At 37.6% G+C, this 19341-nt stretch overlaps 1 protein-coding gene across 1 annotated transcript in view; it reads right to left on the bottom strand.

Moving 5' to 3' along the window:
• Nucleotides 1–12474: 12474 nt before the first annotated feature.
• Nucleotides 12475–19341, bottom strand: part of GKAP1 (G kinase anchoring protein 1) — an 86889-nt gene continuing 80022 nt past the window's right edge. Inside the window, exons 11-13 of the mRNA XM_017508550.1 lie at nt 15594–15664; nt 15005–15082; nt 12475–12805 (exon numbers count right to left, since the gene is read on the bottom strand). Of these exons, the coding sequence (XP_017364039.1) occupies nt 12758–12805; nt 15005–15082; nt 15594–15664 (197 nt within the window). The 3' untranslated portion in view covers nt 12475–12757. The remainder of the gene's footprint in view (nt 12806–15004; nt 15083–15593; nt 15665–19341) is intronic.

The following is a 19341-nucleotide window of genomic DNA, read 5'->3' as shown; positions in this document are numbered from 1 at the left end:
AGCCATTATTTCTACAATATTTTTTCTGTCCTCACCCTCTCAATCTTCTGGGACCCAAATTACATGTATATAAGCCTACTTAATGTTGTCCCCAAATTTCCAAGACTTGGCTAATTTTGCTCAGCAGTTTTTCACTCTTTGCTTCATTTTACATAGTTTCTATTTCTATGCTTCAATTTCAATAATCTTTTCTGTAACAGTGTCTAATCTGTATTAATTCCATTAAATTAAAAAATATCAGATACATTTTTCATCTCTAGAAATTCTATTTGGCTTTTAAAATTATTTTTAATTTCTCTCATGCTCATTCTTCCCTTTGAATACATATAGTTATCATAGTTGTTTTAACACTCTTATTGCTAGTTCCATCATTTTTGTAATTTCTGAGTCTGTTTCTATTGACTGGATTTGCTTTTATGAGTTACATTTTTCTGCTTTCTAGGCACAACTTGTAATTTTTTATTGGATGTTGGATACTGTTAATGTTGATTAGTTCAGATTAGTTTTGAATTCCAACTATACTCAGAAGTGAGAAGAAAAGTTTTTCAGTCTTTTGCCTAATATATATTTCTCGTTAGACTTACAAATTTGTAAGACATTTAAATCTGACAGGTGATATCTAGCTTTTTTCTCCTTATTGCAGGATGTTAATGTCGCTTGCAAATTAGTGTGATTACTCCTGAACTTGGATTTTACTTTGCTCTTTTGATCTAACTCAACTACATCTTTCTGCTTTGAGTTGCCTTGTCTACTGCAAATTCAGCAACTGATGTCTTCTCAAATAAATCTTGGTAAATGAGTAAAATACTTCTTTTTAGTTAATAAATATCACTTTTAAAAAGTCAAGCTGGGCTGGGCATGCTGGCTCATGCCTGTAATCCTATCACTTTGGGAGACTGAGGAAGGTGGATCACTTGAGGTCAGGAGTTTGAGACCAGCCTGGCCAACATGGTGAAACTTTGTCTCTACTAAAAAATAAAAAAAATAAAAAATAATTAGCTGGGCTTGGTGGCAGGCGCCTGTAATCCCAGCTACTCAGGAGGCTGAGGCAAGAGAATTGATTGAACATGGGAGGTAGAGGTTGCAGTGAGTTGATATTGCACCATTGCACTCTAGCCTGGGCGACAAGAAGGAAACTCCATCTCAAAAAAAAAAAAGTCAAGCTGGAGCTAGTTGACATTTTTTTTTTTCACAAGGTACAATGCGTCTGTTGCTAAAAGAAAAAAAGAGGCAGCTATCAGAAGTTATCTGTGATAACTTATTTTTGAAATATTTTCATTATAAAATTTTAAATCTTTTTTCTCTTTGTAGTTTAGAAATATGGTACTTTACAATGAGTTCATTTTATTCACAATGCCCCATTTGAAAGCAGTTTTATTTCAAATGAAGCTCTTTTAAAATAGGCTTCCACATATATGAGAGACCATTACCTCTAATCCTTTTGGGTGATTCTCTCCCTACCTTCACATAGATTCCTTGTGCACATGTACTTGTAAGTACTCTGTTGGATAATCTCGGTAGAGCCCTGCAGATATATGGAGTTCTCGCTGTGTGTTGCTCTCTTTTCTCAGATATGTTGTCCTGTAGACTTTAGCTGCTTTGTTCTCTCTGAACTCTCAGATTCATCTCCTTAACACAGGGAGTCTGCAGGGCTCTGCCTGGTTTTTCCTGTCTGATCTGTGGCCTGGAACCTCTTGAAGGCAGTAAGCTGGGGCAAGAGTAGGGCTCGTGTTAGTTGTTTCCCATCTCTCAGGGATCACTGACTGTCATTTGTTGCCTGATGTCATTTTGAAAACTGCTGTATCATACATTTCGTCCATTATTTGGCTGTTTCAGGTGGGTAGGAGCCCTTGGTGACCTTAGAGAACAGTTTTAATGAAGTAGTGAGACATCAAGGTTGAGTGAATGAGAAGTAAAGACATGTATCTTTTGAGAAGTTTTGCTGTTAAGACAAAGAGGAGAAATCAGGTTGTAGCTAGAGGGGAATATGGTTTAAAGAGGTTTTTTCTTTAAATGATAAATGATGGAGCATATTTGATGCTGATAAGAATTATCTAATTGAAAAGAAGAGGTGGATAAAGCAGGAGAGAGTGGTGAAAGATTGAAGCCTTTCTAAAGACACGGGATGAGACCCAGAGTACAAGTTCAAAGACTGGGCTTTGACAGGGCCAGAGAAAATTTTCCTTTGTAACTTGGAATATGATTACAGATAAAAGTTCTGATAGTGGTAAAGAGAAATAACTCAACTAATTGCTTTCATTTTTCCAATAAAATATAAAAAAGGGTCATTAGATGAGAATAGAGTGTGGGAAGGGAGGGAAGAGGGATGTGTGAAAGAAGTTGAGGATAGAAGAGCAGCTATGAAACAATCATTTTGGAAAAGTGGAAAGGCAAACTTGCTAGGAAAATTTGGCCTGCTTGGCAGTGTTCAGTGCCCACTTGAGGTGTGTGTTAGGGTTCTCCAGAGGGACAGAACGAATGGGATATATGTATATTAAAAAATAGTTTATTAGGGAGAACTGGCTCACACAATTACAAGGTGAAGTCTCATAATAGGCCTTTTGCAAGCTGGAGAAAGAAGCTGGTAGCATGGCTCAATCCAAGTCTGAAAGCCTCAAAACAAAGAAGCTAACAGTGTAGATCTCAGTCTCAGGCCAAAGGCCTAAGAGCACCTGGGAGGCCGCTGGTGCAAGTCCCAGAGTCTACAGCCTGTAGAACCTAGAGTCAGACGCCCAAAGGTAGGAGAGGAAGCAAGTGTCCCGCAGGGCATGGGAAGAGACAGCAGAAGACTCAGTAAGCTGCTTATCTCCATTTTTCTGCCTGCTTTGTTCTAGCTGTAATGGTAGCCAACTGGACAGTGCCCACCACACTGAGGGTGGGTCCTCCTCTTCCAGTCCACTGACTTAAATGCCAGTTTCCTCCGGCAACACTTCATTCACAATCACATCCAGAAACAGTGCTTCATCAGCCATCTGGGCATCCCTCAATCCAGTCAAGTTGACTCCTAACATTAACCATCACAAGGTGTATGATCTTGAATTTAAAGTAAAACCAACCAACAAACATTGTTATGCTTTTTCCTTAACAATACCCATTACTTTGGTGCTAGTATGGAGAAGACAGACATTTAGATTCAATCAGAGTGAGGCTTTGTGGTAAATATGATAGAGTAAGAGGGGACAAAGGAGTCAGTAGTCTTCGCTGGTATATGATTTTAATGATGTATCATGAAACTCAAGCTGGGTAACAGCAAAAAGGGTAATGGTTTGTGGACAAAGTAGTGGAGTTGGAAAGTAAGGAAATAATCAAATAATTATTGAGGCATACCAAGAGGAAGAAGCCAATGTGAAGGGGCACCTAGTGGCCAAATCTGGGAAAATCTGAGCAACACAGTCATGATAGCTAAAAGATAACCTAAAGAAAAAAATGTGCCCTCGATCACGTCAGGGTCACCACCTGAGACGTGGGTCCCACCACCATGGAAGTCTGACCGGCAGACCCTGACTCAACGATGGATGAATGAATGCACTTTCACACCATTACAGTGTTCCAAGTGGGCTAGGGAATGGCCACTGGCTGCTTTCAGAGGGCGAAATGCAACCAATCCACCCAGACCCTCTGTCTGTCGACACTTTCATTAATAACAGGTTCTAAGTTAACATACTTGTGAATAATTAACATGGTTAAGAGAATGGTTTTATGACTGACAAAAGCTTTAGGTTTGGGGCCCAGAGTAAATGCTATTCACAGGTAATTCCGCTTTGATCTTCCCCAAGACCATCCAACACAAAATTAACATGAGTAAACAGAGTGGAGACAAATGGGTGTGGGGTAAGGCCTTTGATCATCTCTTTCTCTCCCTAACTTAATGGACTGGCCGCCTTTGGCCTGCCCCAATAAAACCTTTTGGCCTTCCAAAAGGTTTGAGGCTAATCTGTAACTTTCCCTAATATATCTTTAATATTTTCTGTAATATTTTGCCAACAACATCGAGTGAATCTCAACAAAACCATAAACATCTAGGATTCCATTTTATTATTTTATTTATTTTTGAGACTGAATCTCACTCTGTTGCTCAGGCTGGAGTGTAGTAGTACAATCTTGGCTCATTGCAACCTCTGCCTCCCAGGTTCAAGTGATTCTCCTGCCTCAGCCTCCCGAGTAGCAGGGATTACAGGCATGTGCCACCAAGCCCGGCTAATTTTTGTATTTTTAGTAGAGACAAGGTTTCACTAGTTTGGCCAGGCTGGTCTCAAACTCCTGACCTCAAGTGATTTGCCTGCCTGAGTCTCCCAAAGTGCTGGGATTATAGGCATGAGCCACCATGCCTAGCAGATTCCATTTTAAAACAAACAAACAAATGGTGCAAAGGAGCTGCTTTTTATTCTAGTAGAATATCAATTAATAAATGCAAGAGTAATGGTAGCAATGAAAATCACCACTTGGCAAACACCATAGTATGCTGCAAGCAAGAATCATTGACCGTGCTAAAATTTGTGGGCAAATGCATGATGGTAAGCGGGATATTTCCACAGTGTCAAAATTATCTCTTCACAAAATACTCATTACCAAGAGAAAAATGGTAATTCTGCAGTAAATAAACCTGGCAGACACCACCTTAAACAAGTGATCAAAGTTAACATCAGCACTAATAACAAATATTGACATCATGTACTCCCTGATGTGATGGGTTGAAAAGGCCACAATATCCATTCTGTGATATTCTTGCCAAAAATGTATAATTTTCATTTAAAATTATGAGAAAACAACATCCAAATTGAAGAACATTGTACAAAATAGCTGGTCAGTGACTCTTCAAAACTGTCAAAATCATGAAAGATGAAGACTGAGGAGGTATCCTAGATTGGAAGAGATTAAGACATGACTACTAAAGGCTATGTGGGATCTTAGATCTTGACAAGAAAATGAGCAAAATTTTTGCAGTTTGTGAAATTTAAGGACTGTTGATTAGTTACTTATGTTTTATCTGTGTTAATTTCCTATTATAATTGTATTATGGTTATAAAATGTTAATTACAAGAGAAGCTGGATAAAGGATATACTGCAACTATGTACACTAGTTTTGCAACATATTTGTAGGTGTAGAATTCTTTTAATTCTTGATAAAAAGTTTAAAAGTCATAGAGTTAGTGGATTTGGAGATCTGAATGAAATTAAATATTTTTATGAAGTACTAGCAAAAGGCCTGGAAATATAGGTGTTCTTCAGGGAGTGGAATGTTGGATGTTAAGATTTTGGGGATGCTAGAATGTTAAATACAAAGTGGTGTAAGAAATGTAGAAAATTACTAATCAGAAGTATTTACTCCTAATACAGTTAGTAGTATTTCAAGTGGGATGCAGGAAAAGAGAGTTGAAGGTAAAAATGTTAAGAAAAGAGGCCACTGGCTGGGCACAGTGGCTCACACCTGTAATCCCAGCAGTTTGGGAGGCTGAGGTGGGGGAAATTTCTTGAGCCCAGGAGTTCGAGATCAGCCTGGGCAACATGGTGAAACTCCATCTCCACAAAAAATACAGAAATCAGTCGGTCACAGTGAGGTGTGGTCATAGTCCCAGCTATACCGGAGGCTGAGGTGGGAAGATGGCTTGAGCCTGGGAGATGGAGATTGCACTGAGCTGGGACTGTGCCACTGCACTCCACCCTGGGTGACAGAGCAAGACCTTATCCCAAAAGAAAAGAGGCCATCAACTCAACAACAAAAGACAACCCAATTAAAAATGGGCAAAGGATTTGAAAAAACATTTCTCTAAACAAGATGTACCATGGCCAATAAAGCACATACAAAGATGCTTGACATATTTAACCATTAGGGAAACACCAACAAAACCCCAGTGATACCACTTCACATCCACCAGTGTGGCTACAATAAAAAAGACAGATGATAATAACCATTGGTAAAGATGCAGAGAAAGGAACACCCATATATGGCTGGAGGTAATGCAAAATAGTGCAACCACTTTGGAAATTCCTCGAAAGATTAAACATAGAGTTACCATATGACCTGGCAATTCCACTCCTAGGTATATACCCAAGAGAACTGAAAACAGATGTCCACACAAAAACTTGTATATGAATGTTCACAGCAACATCATTAATAATAGCAAAAAAGTAGAAACAATCCAGATGTCTAATAATTGATGAATAGATATGTAGAATGTGGTATAGCCATACAATGAAACACTATTCAGCAAGAAAAAGGAATAAAGTACTGGTACATGCTGGTTGTCCTAACACTGGTGCCATTGAATTTCTCTCAAATGGCCCTGGTTTATCACAGCATTTTCAAGGTTCATCCACGGCTCTAGTTCATCAAAGTTGGATCAAGGTTCATCAAAGTCACTTACTGGCCCTGAGATACATGAGAGTATGAAAGGATGTATCTGCCATTAGAGAGGACTTCAATGGCATCAGTGTTCTTAGGATAACCAGATTTTAACTAAGTTGTAAGGAGCTTGTGGTAGAGAAAGCAGATCACATAAGCTTATATCGCAGTGAGTATTACAGAAGGAAAATAAGTTTTTACCCATTTGAAAGATTAAAATGATATATGCTATAATAAACTAACAATCTTCTTGCCTTTGTAGAAATAGGCCTCTATTGAATGTATTTTGCTATTTTGGAATTACTTCGTTAACATATTCACTTACAACACTGTCATGAATGCCATGTAGAAATAAAAAATTCAGTTGGAGTCCAAAATTCAAACACTCCTAAACTTGGACAACAAAAATGATGATGTGTTCACTACCTGAACTCATAAACCTTGCAAAAGTGACACCATTCTCAACTGGGCAACATAAGGTTTTTCCATACTGTTCAGGCTAAAAAGGAGGTTTAAAAAGTGCTGAAGCTTCAATATTATTGCAATTTCAAGATGTTCATGATTCTTTATAAATAGGCAGCTGATGCCAAAAAGGAAAGACAAAGGAGGTTTTAAATATTAGAATATCGTATCTCTTTCAGCTACTTAACCAATAATCCAGCAACTATTTTGTATTATCTCTCTTTGTGCAGTGAATTGACTGGGTTCAGCTTGTCAGATCTTCCTCTAGGTCTCTCATGTGTTTGCATCAAATGAGGGCTGGAGTAATCTGAAAGCTAGATTAGACTGGGTATCTAAGAATACATAGATACGTATCTATATATATATATATATATATATATATATATGTGTGTGTGTGTGTGTGTGTGTGTATACATAATATATAGATACATATATACATATATTCTTATGGAATTCACTGTATTCCACATTTTAATTACTTTTGTGCTATGCTCTTTTATTCCAATTATAATGAAAATAATTTGAGGGTAGAGAGTGTATCTTACACAGCTTTTTATCCAGTACTTTCACAATTTGTTCTCATTTGAAACTCAATTTCACTGTCAGTTACTTATTGAATACCCAGTATGGATCAAGGTCACACAACTAATAAGTAATAGAACTGGGTCTTAAAAGTTGCTCTAGCTCCTCTGGCTTTACTAACACATTATAAAAGATATAAAAAATATTTGCTGAATCTGACTATATTGCCATAATCACATTTTAAGACATTAATGGAGTCTGAAATAATTAAATGTCTAAAATACCTTTTAAAACAGTAAAATGTATTTTCTTTTATAATACAATCAGTGTGAACATATTAGTATTATTAGAATATTTTATGATTATTTCTTTACATTTCTTTCCTTCCAAATGACTGCAGACACCGTGAGTATCAGGATGTCTCATTATACTTGCATCTCCAATATTTAACACAATGCCTGGCACATAATGAACTATCAATAATTTCATTCAACATTCAGAAACCTGAGAAGAATCTAAGTAATGATATTTATTAAAATTGAATGTATGAGAAGTCAATTAACAAAAGAAATCACCAATTGACCATTGAATGTCTTTTCTTTTTTCCTTTTTGAGATGAAGTTTCACTGGTTGCCCAGGCTTGAGTGGAATGGTATGATCTCGGCTCACCGCAACCTCCACCTCCCAGGTTCAAGTGATTCTCTTGCCTCAGCCTCCTGAGTAGCTGGGATTACAGGCTTCTGCCACCACGCCTGGCTAATTTTGTATTTTTAGTAGAGACAGGGTTTCTCCAGGTTGGTCAGGCTGGTCTCAAACTCCCGACCTCAGGTGATTCACTTGCCTCAGCCTTCCAAAGTGCTGGGATTACAAGCATGAGCCATGGTGCCCAGCCTGTCTTTTCTTTTACTAAAGTTTTCCCTGAATAAATTGATACATTGGTCTAGACTCAATTAATAAAGCCACAGGAGTGAATACATCAACAAAGGAAGAATAACTCAGCAGGCCAGGAGTAGTGGCTCATGCCTGTAATCCCACTGCTATGGGAGGCCAATACAGGAGGATTGGTTGAGGCCAGCCTGGGTAACACAGCAAGATCCCATCACTATAAAAATAAAAAAAATTTAGCTTGATAAGGTGGCATGCACCTGTACTCCCAGCTACTTGTGAGGTCAAGGTGACAGGACTGCTTGATTCCAGGAGTCGGAGGCTGCAGTGACCTACGATTGCACCATTGCATTCCAGCCTGGGTGACAGAGTGAGACCCTGTCTATAAAAAATGAAAATTTAAAGAGAGAAAGAGAGAGAATAATTCAGGGGCAAAGGCCACAACTATGAATACAGTACTCTAGGAATGCCCAATACAAAAGAGAACAATCAATGAAGAATTTTATGTCAATGAATAATTTTCTATGTGTCCAGGTAATTTTTAACCAACAGGCATGCGTAGAAAATGGCATATCTGTTGAGTGTCTACTACGTACCAGCCATTGTACTAGGGTGCTAGATAATGTACCAAATGGATAATGTGCATGTAGATAATCAAAAGCAGGTGATAATATAGTGTGCTTTGACAATGTAGGTCAATAACAGCTTGGATAATTAAATTACAATTGAAACAATTCTGACACAAGTTCTATTCTTGTTTATATAAGACAGTATTAGAAATCTTTATCACTGGTTTGAAAAATTTGTTATCATGGAATACTACCACACATTTAATACATTAATTACCTATTCTTAACCAAAGGTAAACTTAGGAGAAAACTATCTTAAAAAGCCTTACGATTTTGTTAAATATTTCTTTAGCACCTACTCTGTACCTCATAGTAGACTAGCCACTGGGAATACAGGAAATAATAGGTTGAATTCTTTGCAATGTTCATATAACCTCATGGGAGAGGCCAGACATATATAGGTGATGACAATTTCATTACCTTTGTGTTTTTTTCTTCAAAGACTACCATGAAGTGGAATTTTTCATATAATGCTGGTTTTGGAGGCCAAGACCAGCATTTTAAAAACTTTTAAGTTCAGGGGTGTATGTGCAGATTTGTTACACAGGTAAACTGTGTCACAGGGGTTTGTTGTACAGATTAAATCACCCAGGTATTAAGCCTAGTATCCATTGGTTATTTTTCCTGATCCTCTCCCTCCTCCCACTCTTCACCCTCCGGTAGGCCCCAGTGCATGTTGTTCCCTGTATGTGTTCATGTGTTTTCATTTAGCCCTCCACTTATAAGTGAGAACGTGAGGCATTTGGTTTCCTGTTCCCGTGTTGGTCAGCTAAGGATACTGGCCTCCAGCACCATCCATGTTCCTGCAAAGGACACAATTTTTTTTTAATGGCTGCATAGTATTTTATGGTGTATATGTACCACATTTTCTTTATCCAGTCTGCCATTCACGGGCATTAGGTTGATTCCTCATCTTTGCTATTGTGAATAGTGCTGCAATGAACATATGCATGAACAATTTATATTCCTTTGGGTATACACCCAGTAATGGGATTGCTGGGTCAAATGGTATTTCTGTTTTTAGTTATTTGAGAGATCGCCACCCAGTCATCCTCAATGACTGAACTATTTTACACTCTCACCAAGAATGTATAAGGCATTCCTTTTTTTCTATAACCCTGCCAGCATCTGTTATTTTTTGACTAATAATAGCAATTCTTATTGGTGTGAGATGGTATCTGCCTTTTGATTTGCCTTTCTCTAATGATAGTGATGTGACCTCTTTTTCCTATGATTGTTGGCCTTATGTATGTCTTCTTTTGAAAAGTGTCTGTTCATGTCTTTTGCTCACTTTTTAATGGGATTTTTTCTTGTAAATTTAAGTTCCTTATAGATGCTAGATATTAGACCTTTGTCAGATGCATAGTTTGCAAAAATTTTCTCCCATTCTGTAGGCTGTCTGTTCACTCTGTTGACAGTTTCCTTTGCTGTGCAGAAGCTCTTTAATTAGATCCTGTTTGTCAAATTTTGCTTTTCTTGCAATTGTTCTTGGTGTCCTCATCATGAAATCTCTGCCCATTTCTATGTCCAGAATGGTATTGCCTACGTTGTCTTCCAGAGTCTTTATAGCTATTGGTTTTACATTTAAATCTTTAATCCATCTTAATTTTTGTATATGGTGTAAGGAAGGGGTCCAGTTTCTGTTCTCTACATATGGTTAGCAAGTTATCCCAGCACTATTTATTAAATAGGGAATCCTTCCCCCATTTCTTATTTTTGTTATGTTTGTTGAATATCAAATAGTTGGAGGTGTGTGGCCTTATTTCTGGGTTACCTATTCTGTTCCATTGAAGACCAGCATTTATGTGTTCATCTTTGTTACTATGCACACAAAATTGTATTTTTATTTTTTTGAGACAGTGTCTTGCTCTCTCACCCAGGCTAGCATGCAATGATGTGATTTCAGCTCACTGCAACCTCCACCTCCAGGGTTCAAGCAATTCTTGTGTCTCAGCCTTCTCAGTAGCTGGGACTACAAGCATGTACCACCACAACTAGCTAATTTTTGTATATTTAGGAGAAACAGGATTTCACCATGTTGCCCAGGCTGGTCTGGAACCCCTGGCCTCAAGTGATCCACCTGCCTCGGCCTCCCAAAGTGTTGGGATTACATGTGTGAGCCACTGCACCCACCCTACAATCTAGTATTTTAATAAATCATGATTGCATTTTACTGCCTCTACTAAAAGCAACTGAATCCCACAAACTACTAATTATTCTAGCAATTGATTAGAGCAGTGAAAAAAATCTCTCATTTATTCCTCCTACACACCAATGCTTTTTTTTTTTTTTTTTTTAAAGACAGGGTCTTGCTCTGTTGCCCAGGCTGAAGTGCAGTGTTGCAATCATGGCTCACTGCAGCCTTAGCCTTCTGAGCTCAAGCAATCCTCCTACCTCAGCCTCTGAAGTAGCTAGGACCCCAGGCACATGTCACCACACCTGGCTGATTTCAAAACATTTTTGTAGGGATGGGTTCTCACTATGTTGCCTAGGCTGGTCTCGAACTTCTGGGCTCATGATCCTTCCACCTTAGTTTCCTAAAGTGTTGGGATTACAGGTATGAGCCACCAAACCCAGCTACCAGCACTCTTTCTATTCCCAGCCCTTATGGTGAAAGCATTCAGACTTCTTATTATTACTTTTATAGAGAAAGGGTTTCACCATGTTGCTCAGGCTGGTTACAAACTCCTGGGCTCAAGCAATCTATTCACCTCAGCCTCCCAAAGTGCTGGGATTGCAGGTGTGGCCCCAATTCTTTTGTCTTCCAGGACGCAGTGGTAAGATCACAGCTTACTGCAATGTTGACCTCCCAGACTCAAGTGATCCTCTCACCTCAGCCTCCTGAGTAGCTGGGGCTACAGGCATGTGCCACCATGCCTGGCTTTTTTTTTTTTTTTAAAGAGACAGGGTCTCACTATGTTGCCCAGGCTGGACACAAACTCCTGGGCTCAAGCAGTCCTCCTACCTCTGCCTCCCAAAGTGCTGGGATTTTACAGGCACGAGCCACCATTACCAGCCTACAGACTGTTCTTCATTCTGTCTGCCTGGAATGCCTGTCAACAAATTTACAGAAAAAGTATCTATCCTCTAAAAACTATCTCATACAAGTTTTCTCAATCTCCAAACTGTGACTTCACACTCTTATATCTATGGTAATTATTTTTTGCTCATTTTACCCACCCCCACCTTTTCTCTTTTTTTTGAGACAGTTTCTTTGTCACGCAGCTCACTGCAACCTCTGCCTCCCAGGTTCAAGCGATTCTCTTGCCTCAGCCTCCTGAGTAGCTGGATTACACGTGTGCACCAGCATGCCTGGCTAATTTCTGTATTTTTAGTAGATATGGGGTTTCGCCATATTGGCCAGGCTGGTCTCAGACTCTTGGCCTCCAGTGATCTGCTCGCCTCGGCCTCCCAAAGTGCTGGAATTACAGGTGTTAGCCACCACACCTGGCCTGTCCACTCTCACCTTCTATTTCCCCCAAGCATAAGCTACTTGAGGGTAATCAGCCATATTTCATCTTGCATGTCCTGTAGGATTTAGTGTGCAGAAAGTGCTGAGAAAATACTCACCTGACAGGCTGTACTGTAAGCAAAAATACTTTCACATTTCTGAAACTTAACATATCAAACATATTAGTGGAAGAGTAAATTAATTTTATTGACTGATGAAAAACTAAAGTGATAAGAAGTGGATAGTAAACAATAACCACTGACTTCTGCTGGAATTCTCTATTTCTTCTTTTTCACTTTAAGCCAAAAGAAATAAAATTATAGACATAGACTGTTAGTGAGCTAGTTGCTTTTAGTTCCTTCAACAAAAACTGCATAGTTTAGCAGTTGCACAGCATTAAATATATACAATTTTGCAAAATCTTGAAAGTTTTAAACTTTGTGTTGACTTCAAAGGCTAATGTAATCACCTACACTGGTCAGATTCAGAGTTTCTTTTCCCTTTTCTGCCACCCTGTAAAAAAAAAAAAAAATAGAGCAAATTATTTAGGACACACCATTTTGGGGCCATTTCATTTTAAGAATACAGACCAAAGGCATTTTGGGGCATGGAAAGGAAGCAGTTTCTTTTTTGATTTTGTTGTAAATTTGAGTCTCCACACCACTAAATTATTTTAATATGGTTATTTTTATAAATGGTTTAAGTCCGTTTTAGAAAAGTTACTTCTATTTGATTAAGTCTTGCCTTAGGTAAGATTACCGGTATCTTATTTGTATAGAGCTCGTTTTGACTGTTCCAGAATTTAAAAAAAAATAGTTTTACATCAATACTAAAATAAACCATACACTTAATTTGTTCCATATGATCAGCAAATTTACTAATTCAGTTCATTACCTTTTGGGTAATTCAATTTATAATTTATGTTCTGTCTAGTTTTGCTCATACTAGCATTAGAAATTTGATTTTGTTCATTAGTGGACTGAAAACTAGGTTATGCTTTTCATATTGCTCAGTTACATATATAAGATGTATTTAATTTGTTCCATATGAAACATCACTTATGGTATTTGACTTGGGCAGCATAAACAAGAAGAGTTTTACATAACTATTTTAACATAAGCATAACATCTTCTGTTTTATTCTGATTTAAAAAGCAAATACTTGTTTATAGAAATATGGAAAGTATAAACATACAACAAAGAACATTAAAATCAATAGCTACTCTACCCCCACTTCAACTTAACAATAAATAATTGTTTATTTACCTTATAATAGTTGTATGCATAGTTTTTCCCATTTTATAAACTTTGGCAATGGTATCCAAACTTAGCTGATCATCAGAATCACCTAAGCAGTAATATTTTTAGAATTCTGACATCTAGGCTTTGTCCCACACCTATTTAATTGGCTAACAATCTGTAATTCAAAGTTTCCAACTGATGCCAATGATCAGCCAAGTTTGGGAACTACTTTCTCTGTGCAAGTGCATTTCTTAAAGAGAGGTAGTTGTATTATGAGCAAGCCCAGACTCATTTGATAATGATGGCAGTTTCTCTTCATTTCTTTCACTGTTTTTTTGACTATCATCAAAATGTTTTGATGTCAAAAACATTTCTACATCAACATTATAAAACAAAATGAAACAATACTCGAGTGTAATAATGCTGTCATTCACTTCTGACCATATAAAAATTCTCCCAAGATTTATTCAGAGAAAAACAGTATGAATAGGTTTTTTGGAACATAAGATGTGTAATGACATATATTAAAAACAAGATTTATTTCCTGGTAGCAGAAAAATTAAAATAAATTTAGCAAAAATATTTTTTGAAGTAGATACCCCCTATACATAAAACTCCTACCATGCTTCTTGATGGGATTTCTTAGAAATCCAAAACAACAAGCACACAAGAATTATTTCCAAGGTCTCTCAGGTAAAGGGAATTCTCTTTCCTGGACTGATTAAAATTTAAAGCCAGGGCTAATCAACTGCTATGTTCTCCACACCATCAGTGCCTTTTGAGCTTTTTTGGCTATGATCCCAGTTAATGTATTTTATATGATTTAGAAACACATATATACACATAAATATATATTACACACAGAGAGAGACAGAGAGAGAGAGAGAGACAGTGAGAGAGAGAGAGAAAAACAAAGCACTGGTATTTTTAATTGCTTCATCCAGGAACAAAATGCTGAATGCTAGCTTATAAATGCAGAAGAAATGTAAGAGTTAGAAAATCACTATTTTGCAATCACCAAAAAAAAAAAAAAAGATGCTAAAGCCACTGGATGAAGAGGATATTCATACAGTCTCAAAGTATCACCTCACATGTTAATTATAAAGGGGAAAATATATATTTATAATGGAGCTATCTCAGAGGTATCACTGTATCCAAGTGATCAACCTTATAAACAAGACAACTGTCCTTTTGTGCCTTTCCCCAATATGATTCAATGGTATGTATGCTGTATCATCTATGTATTACCAAGGATTTTCCTGAATTATGCTAGTTATTGCTGTATGTACCAATGTCTAGAATAACTTTAACATCTTCTAAATTGTAAATTATATAACCAATAACGAAACTGCCAATATATTTAGTGAGTAAGTTTTGGCCTAAGAATAAAATACTGCATTTATTCTCACACAATATCTACTTCAAATGTATTATTTGTGATAAAAAACACTTCTAAATTATAAAAGCATACCTGGTATTTGGCTAATTCTGCTTGTAATACTTTCACTTTAGATCTTTCTTGTTCTAATGCAGCATGAAGTGAAGTCACCTATAACCAAATATTCAATAATGAAAAGACATTTTTGGGTCTTTTTTGGCAAATACTCTAATTCTTAACATAGTCACAATGATAGGTTTTTGACAACTAAACAGATAAGCAGCAGAGGAGAAACTCTCCCCATAATTTCAATTTGGTATTGTACACAGCTCTATATTAAAGATGGGCAAACTGACTCTCCTGAGAGAAGAAGACAATAAGGATGTAAAGGGGAGAAAAATCAAGCCCGGATATAGAGTAAGTTCTATCTGCCCTTTCTGTCTCTATAGTCATAGTTCATTAAAATACAAACTTATTGTCCCCCATTCTTCAGGGAGAAGGACATTTCTACCTCTTTTAGTGCTATAAGCAGAATCTTCATTTATGTGCTATCACATAATAAAGTATAACTTATACTACTTTCTTACAGTGTTGATGGGCTATATTTGTTTAGTCAAGTTTAATAATTCAAGACTAGAGACAGCTTAAGAAAACCAGTCATATATACTCCACAGCTCCTTACCTGAATAGTGAGCTCATTCTTGATACTTTGTGATTCATCAACTTGCAGAAGTATTTCTGCCTTATCTTTCACTGACAAAAAAGGAAAAACAGCAGTTGAAAACAGTACTTCAGAGAGCTAAGACATAGCAGTGCAATCAGAACAATGATTTCTTGTCTTTTTTTTTTTTTGAGACAGAGTTTCGCTGTTGTTGCCCAGACTGGACTGCAATGGCACGATCTTGGCTCACCGCAACCTCCGCCTCCTGGGTTCAGGCAACTCTCCGGCCTCAGCCTCCCGGGTAGCTGGGACTACAGGCACGCACCATCATGCCCAGCTAATTTTTGTATTTTTAGTAGAGACGAGGTTTCACCTTGTTGACCAGGATGGTCTCGATCTCTTGACCTCGTGATCTACCCACCTTGGCATCCAAAAGTGCTGGGATTACAGGCTTGAGCCACCGTGCCCGGCCTTGTCTTTTAAAGAATGTGCTTCTTGACCTTGCATAGCTCTTACTTTTCACTGGTAAATTTTTGTTTGTTTTAGATTTTCACCAGTAAATTCTGATCATCATAACCACAGCATTTTTTCTTAGAAATTTTACATTTTCTATAGTGTTAAAATATTTATTGCTGGGCGTGGTGGCTCATGCCTATAATCCTAGCACTTTGGGAGGCTAAGTTGGGCAGATCACTTGAAGCCAGGAGTTGGAGACCAGCCTGGCCAACATGGTGAAACCCCATCTCTACTAAAAAATAATATACAAAAATTAGCCAAGTGTGGTGGCACATGCCTGTAATCCCAGCTACTCGGGAGGCTGAGACAGGAGTAACGCTTGAAACCATGAGGCAGAGGCTGCAGTAAGCCAAGATCGTGTCACTGCACTCCAGCCAGGGTGACAATGTAGAGTGTTTTTTTGTTGAACTGTTGGGGTGAGCATACTCTAATGCCAATAAAATTATTATTCTCTGACTTTTCATACCAATAAAGCACTGTCAACTAAATGTAGCTCATGATCACAAATGATCATATGACATGTGTGGTCTCTTAGAACTACTCATTTGTCTAGAGGCTTCTCTCTCTTGGGAGAAGCAAGATATCGATATTTTGGCCCTGTGCTTACTAAGCTTCAGAAATTTTCACATGGCCGAGAATGTCCTTAATTCATGGTAATGGCTAATGTATGAAAAACTAACTCCTCCCTCTAAAAACAAACTAGGAGAGACTAAAGAGGTAAAACCATAATAAAATTAGCAAAGGAGGAAATGTTGAAATATATAAGTACTGATATGATATGATACACAGCTCTGCCAATGTAAGATTGTAGTTCAAATTTATTTTCATGGTTTGATATGATGCTCAATAAGATGAAATACCCTATCAAGAATCAATTCAGTCTCTCAAGAATCAACTAGGCAGCTTTTTACAAATTATGCCTTCTACTCCTCCATCCCCAGGATTATAAACACTTGCTAAAAACTAGTGATTTTTAGTAATTATGTAATATTTCAATTATAGCCAGTTCTCCTATAATCCTAGTTTTGAAAACACAAATTTGTTTCAGTGAGGTTGGTGTATTAGGTAATAACTTGAACATAACACATTTTCAATCCACTTAAGTACAATTTTATGAACAGAGAAAACCACACCCACGTGTACTCCTTGAATATCTACCAGTTACCTTGGTTCACTATGTTAGAAGCCACACCCATCTGGTCTGACAATTTTCAATCCTTCCATCACGAAGCAGTAACACACAATCTGTAACCCTTCCAAGACCTACTCCCCACAAGCAAACTTCAGGTTTTTTTCAAGGTAAAGTACTGTATTTATGTAATATTTATGTATTTAACCATTTTAGCATGTGTAAAACTGTGTTACTGTTTTTATTAGTTTCCCATCTTTTTTTAAAATTATACTTTAAGTTCTGGAATACATGTGCAGAATGTGCAGGTTTGTTAATATAACACGTGCCATAGCGGCTTGCTGTACCCATCAACCCGTCATCTACATTAGGTATTTCTCCTAATGCTATCCCTCCCCCAGCCCCTCACCTGCTGACATACCCCAATGTGTGATGTTCCCCAGCCTGTGTCCATGTGTTCTCATTGTTCAACACCCACTTATGAGGTGTTTGGTTTTCTGTTATTGTGTTAGTTTGCTGAGAATGATGGTTTCCAGCTTCATCCATGTCCCTGTAAAGGACATGAACCCATCCTTTTTTATGGCTGCATAGTATTCCATGGTGTATATGTGCCACATTTTCTTTATCCAGTCTATCACTGATGGGCATTTGGGTTGGTTCCAATCTTTGCTGTTGTGAACAGTGCTGCAATCATTCGTGTGCATGTGTCTTTATAGTAGAATGATTTATAATCCTTTGGGTATATATACCCAGTAATGGGACTGATGGGTCAAATGGTATTTCTGGTTCTAGATCCTTGAGGAATTGCCACACTGTCTTCCACAAGGTTTGAACTAATTTACACTCCCACCAACAATGTAAAAGCGTTCCTATTTCTCCACATCCTTTCCAGCATCTGTTGTTTCCTGACTTTTTAATGATCACCATTCTAAGTGGTGTGAGACGGTGTCTCATTGTGGTTTTGATTTGTATTTCTCTAATGACCAGTGATGAGGAGCCTTTTTTCATGTTTGTTGGCTACATAACATCTTCTTTTGAGAAGTGTCTGTTCAAATCCCTCGCCCTCTTTTTGATGGGGTTGTTTTTTTCTTGTAAATTTAAGTTTCTTGTAGATTCTGAATATTTAGCCGTTTATCAAACGAATAGATTGCAAACATTTTCTCCCATTCTGTAGGCTGCCTGTTCACTCTGATGATAGTTTCTTTTGCTGTGCAGAACCTCTTTAGTTTAATTAGATACAATTTGTCTATTCTGGCTTTTGTTGGCATTGCTTTTGGTGTTTTAGTCATGAACTCTTTGCCTCTACCTATGTCATGAATGGTATTGCCTAAGTTTTCTTGTAAGGTTTTTATGGTTTTAGGTCTTACATTTAAGTCTTTAATCCATCTTGAGTTAATTTTTGTATCAGGTGTAAGGAAGGGGTCCAGTTTCAGCTTTCTACATTTGGCTAGCCAGTTTTCCCAACACCACTTATTAAATAGGAATCCTTTCCCCATTGGTTATTTTTGTCAGGTTTGTCAAAGATCAGATGGTTGTAGATGTGGGGCATTACTTCTAAGGCCTCTGTTCTGTACCATTGGTCTATATATCTGTTTTGGTACCAGTACCATGCTGTTTTGGCTACTGTGGCCTTGTAGTATACTTTGAAGTCAGGTAACATAATGCCTCCAGCTTTGTTCTTTTTGCTTAGGATTGTCTTCACTATATGGGCTCTTTTATGGTTCCATATGAAATTTAAAGTAGTTTTTTTCTAATTCTGTGAAGAAAGTCAATGGTAGCTTGGTGGGAATAGCATTAAATTTATAAATTACTTTGGGCAGTATGGCCATTTTCACAATACTGATTCTTCCTATCCATGAGCATGGAATTTTTTTCCATTTGTTTGTGTCCTGTCTGATTTCCTTGAGCAGTGGTTTATAGTTCTCCTTGAAGAGGTCCTTTACATCCCTTTTAAGTTGTATTCCTAGGCATTTTATTCTCTTTGCAGCAATTGTGAATGGGAGTTCACTCATGATTTGGCTGTTACTGGTGTATAGGAATGCTTGTGATTTTTGCACATTGATTTTGTATCCTGAGACTTTGCTGAAGTTACTTATCAGCTTAAGGAGATTTTGGGATGAGATG

The sequence above is a fragment of the Cebus imitator genome, unplaced genomic scaffold (assembly GCF_001604975.1).
Source record: "Cebus imitator isolate Cc_AM_T3 unplaced genomic scaffold, Cebus_imitator-1.0 Scaffold394, whole genome shotgun sequence".
Classification (NCBI taxonomy): domain Eukaryota; kingdom Metazoa; phylum Chordata; class Mammalia; order Primates; family Cebidae; genus Cebus; species Cebus imitator.
Note: the sequence above shows the minus strand (reverse complement) of the source record. Positions and strands in the feature narration are given on the sequence as shown.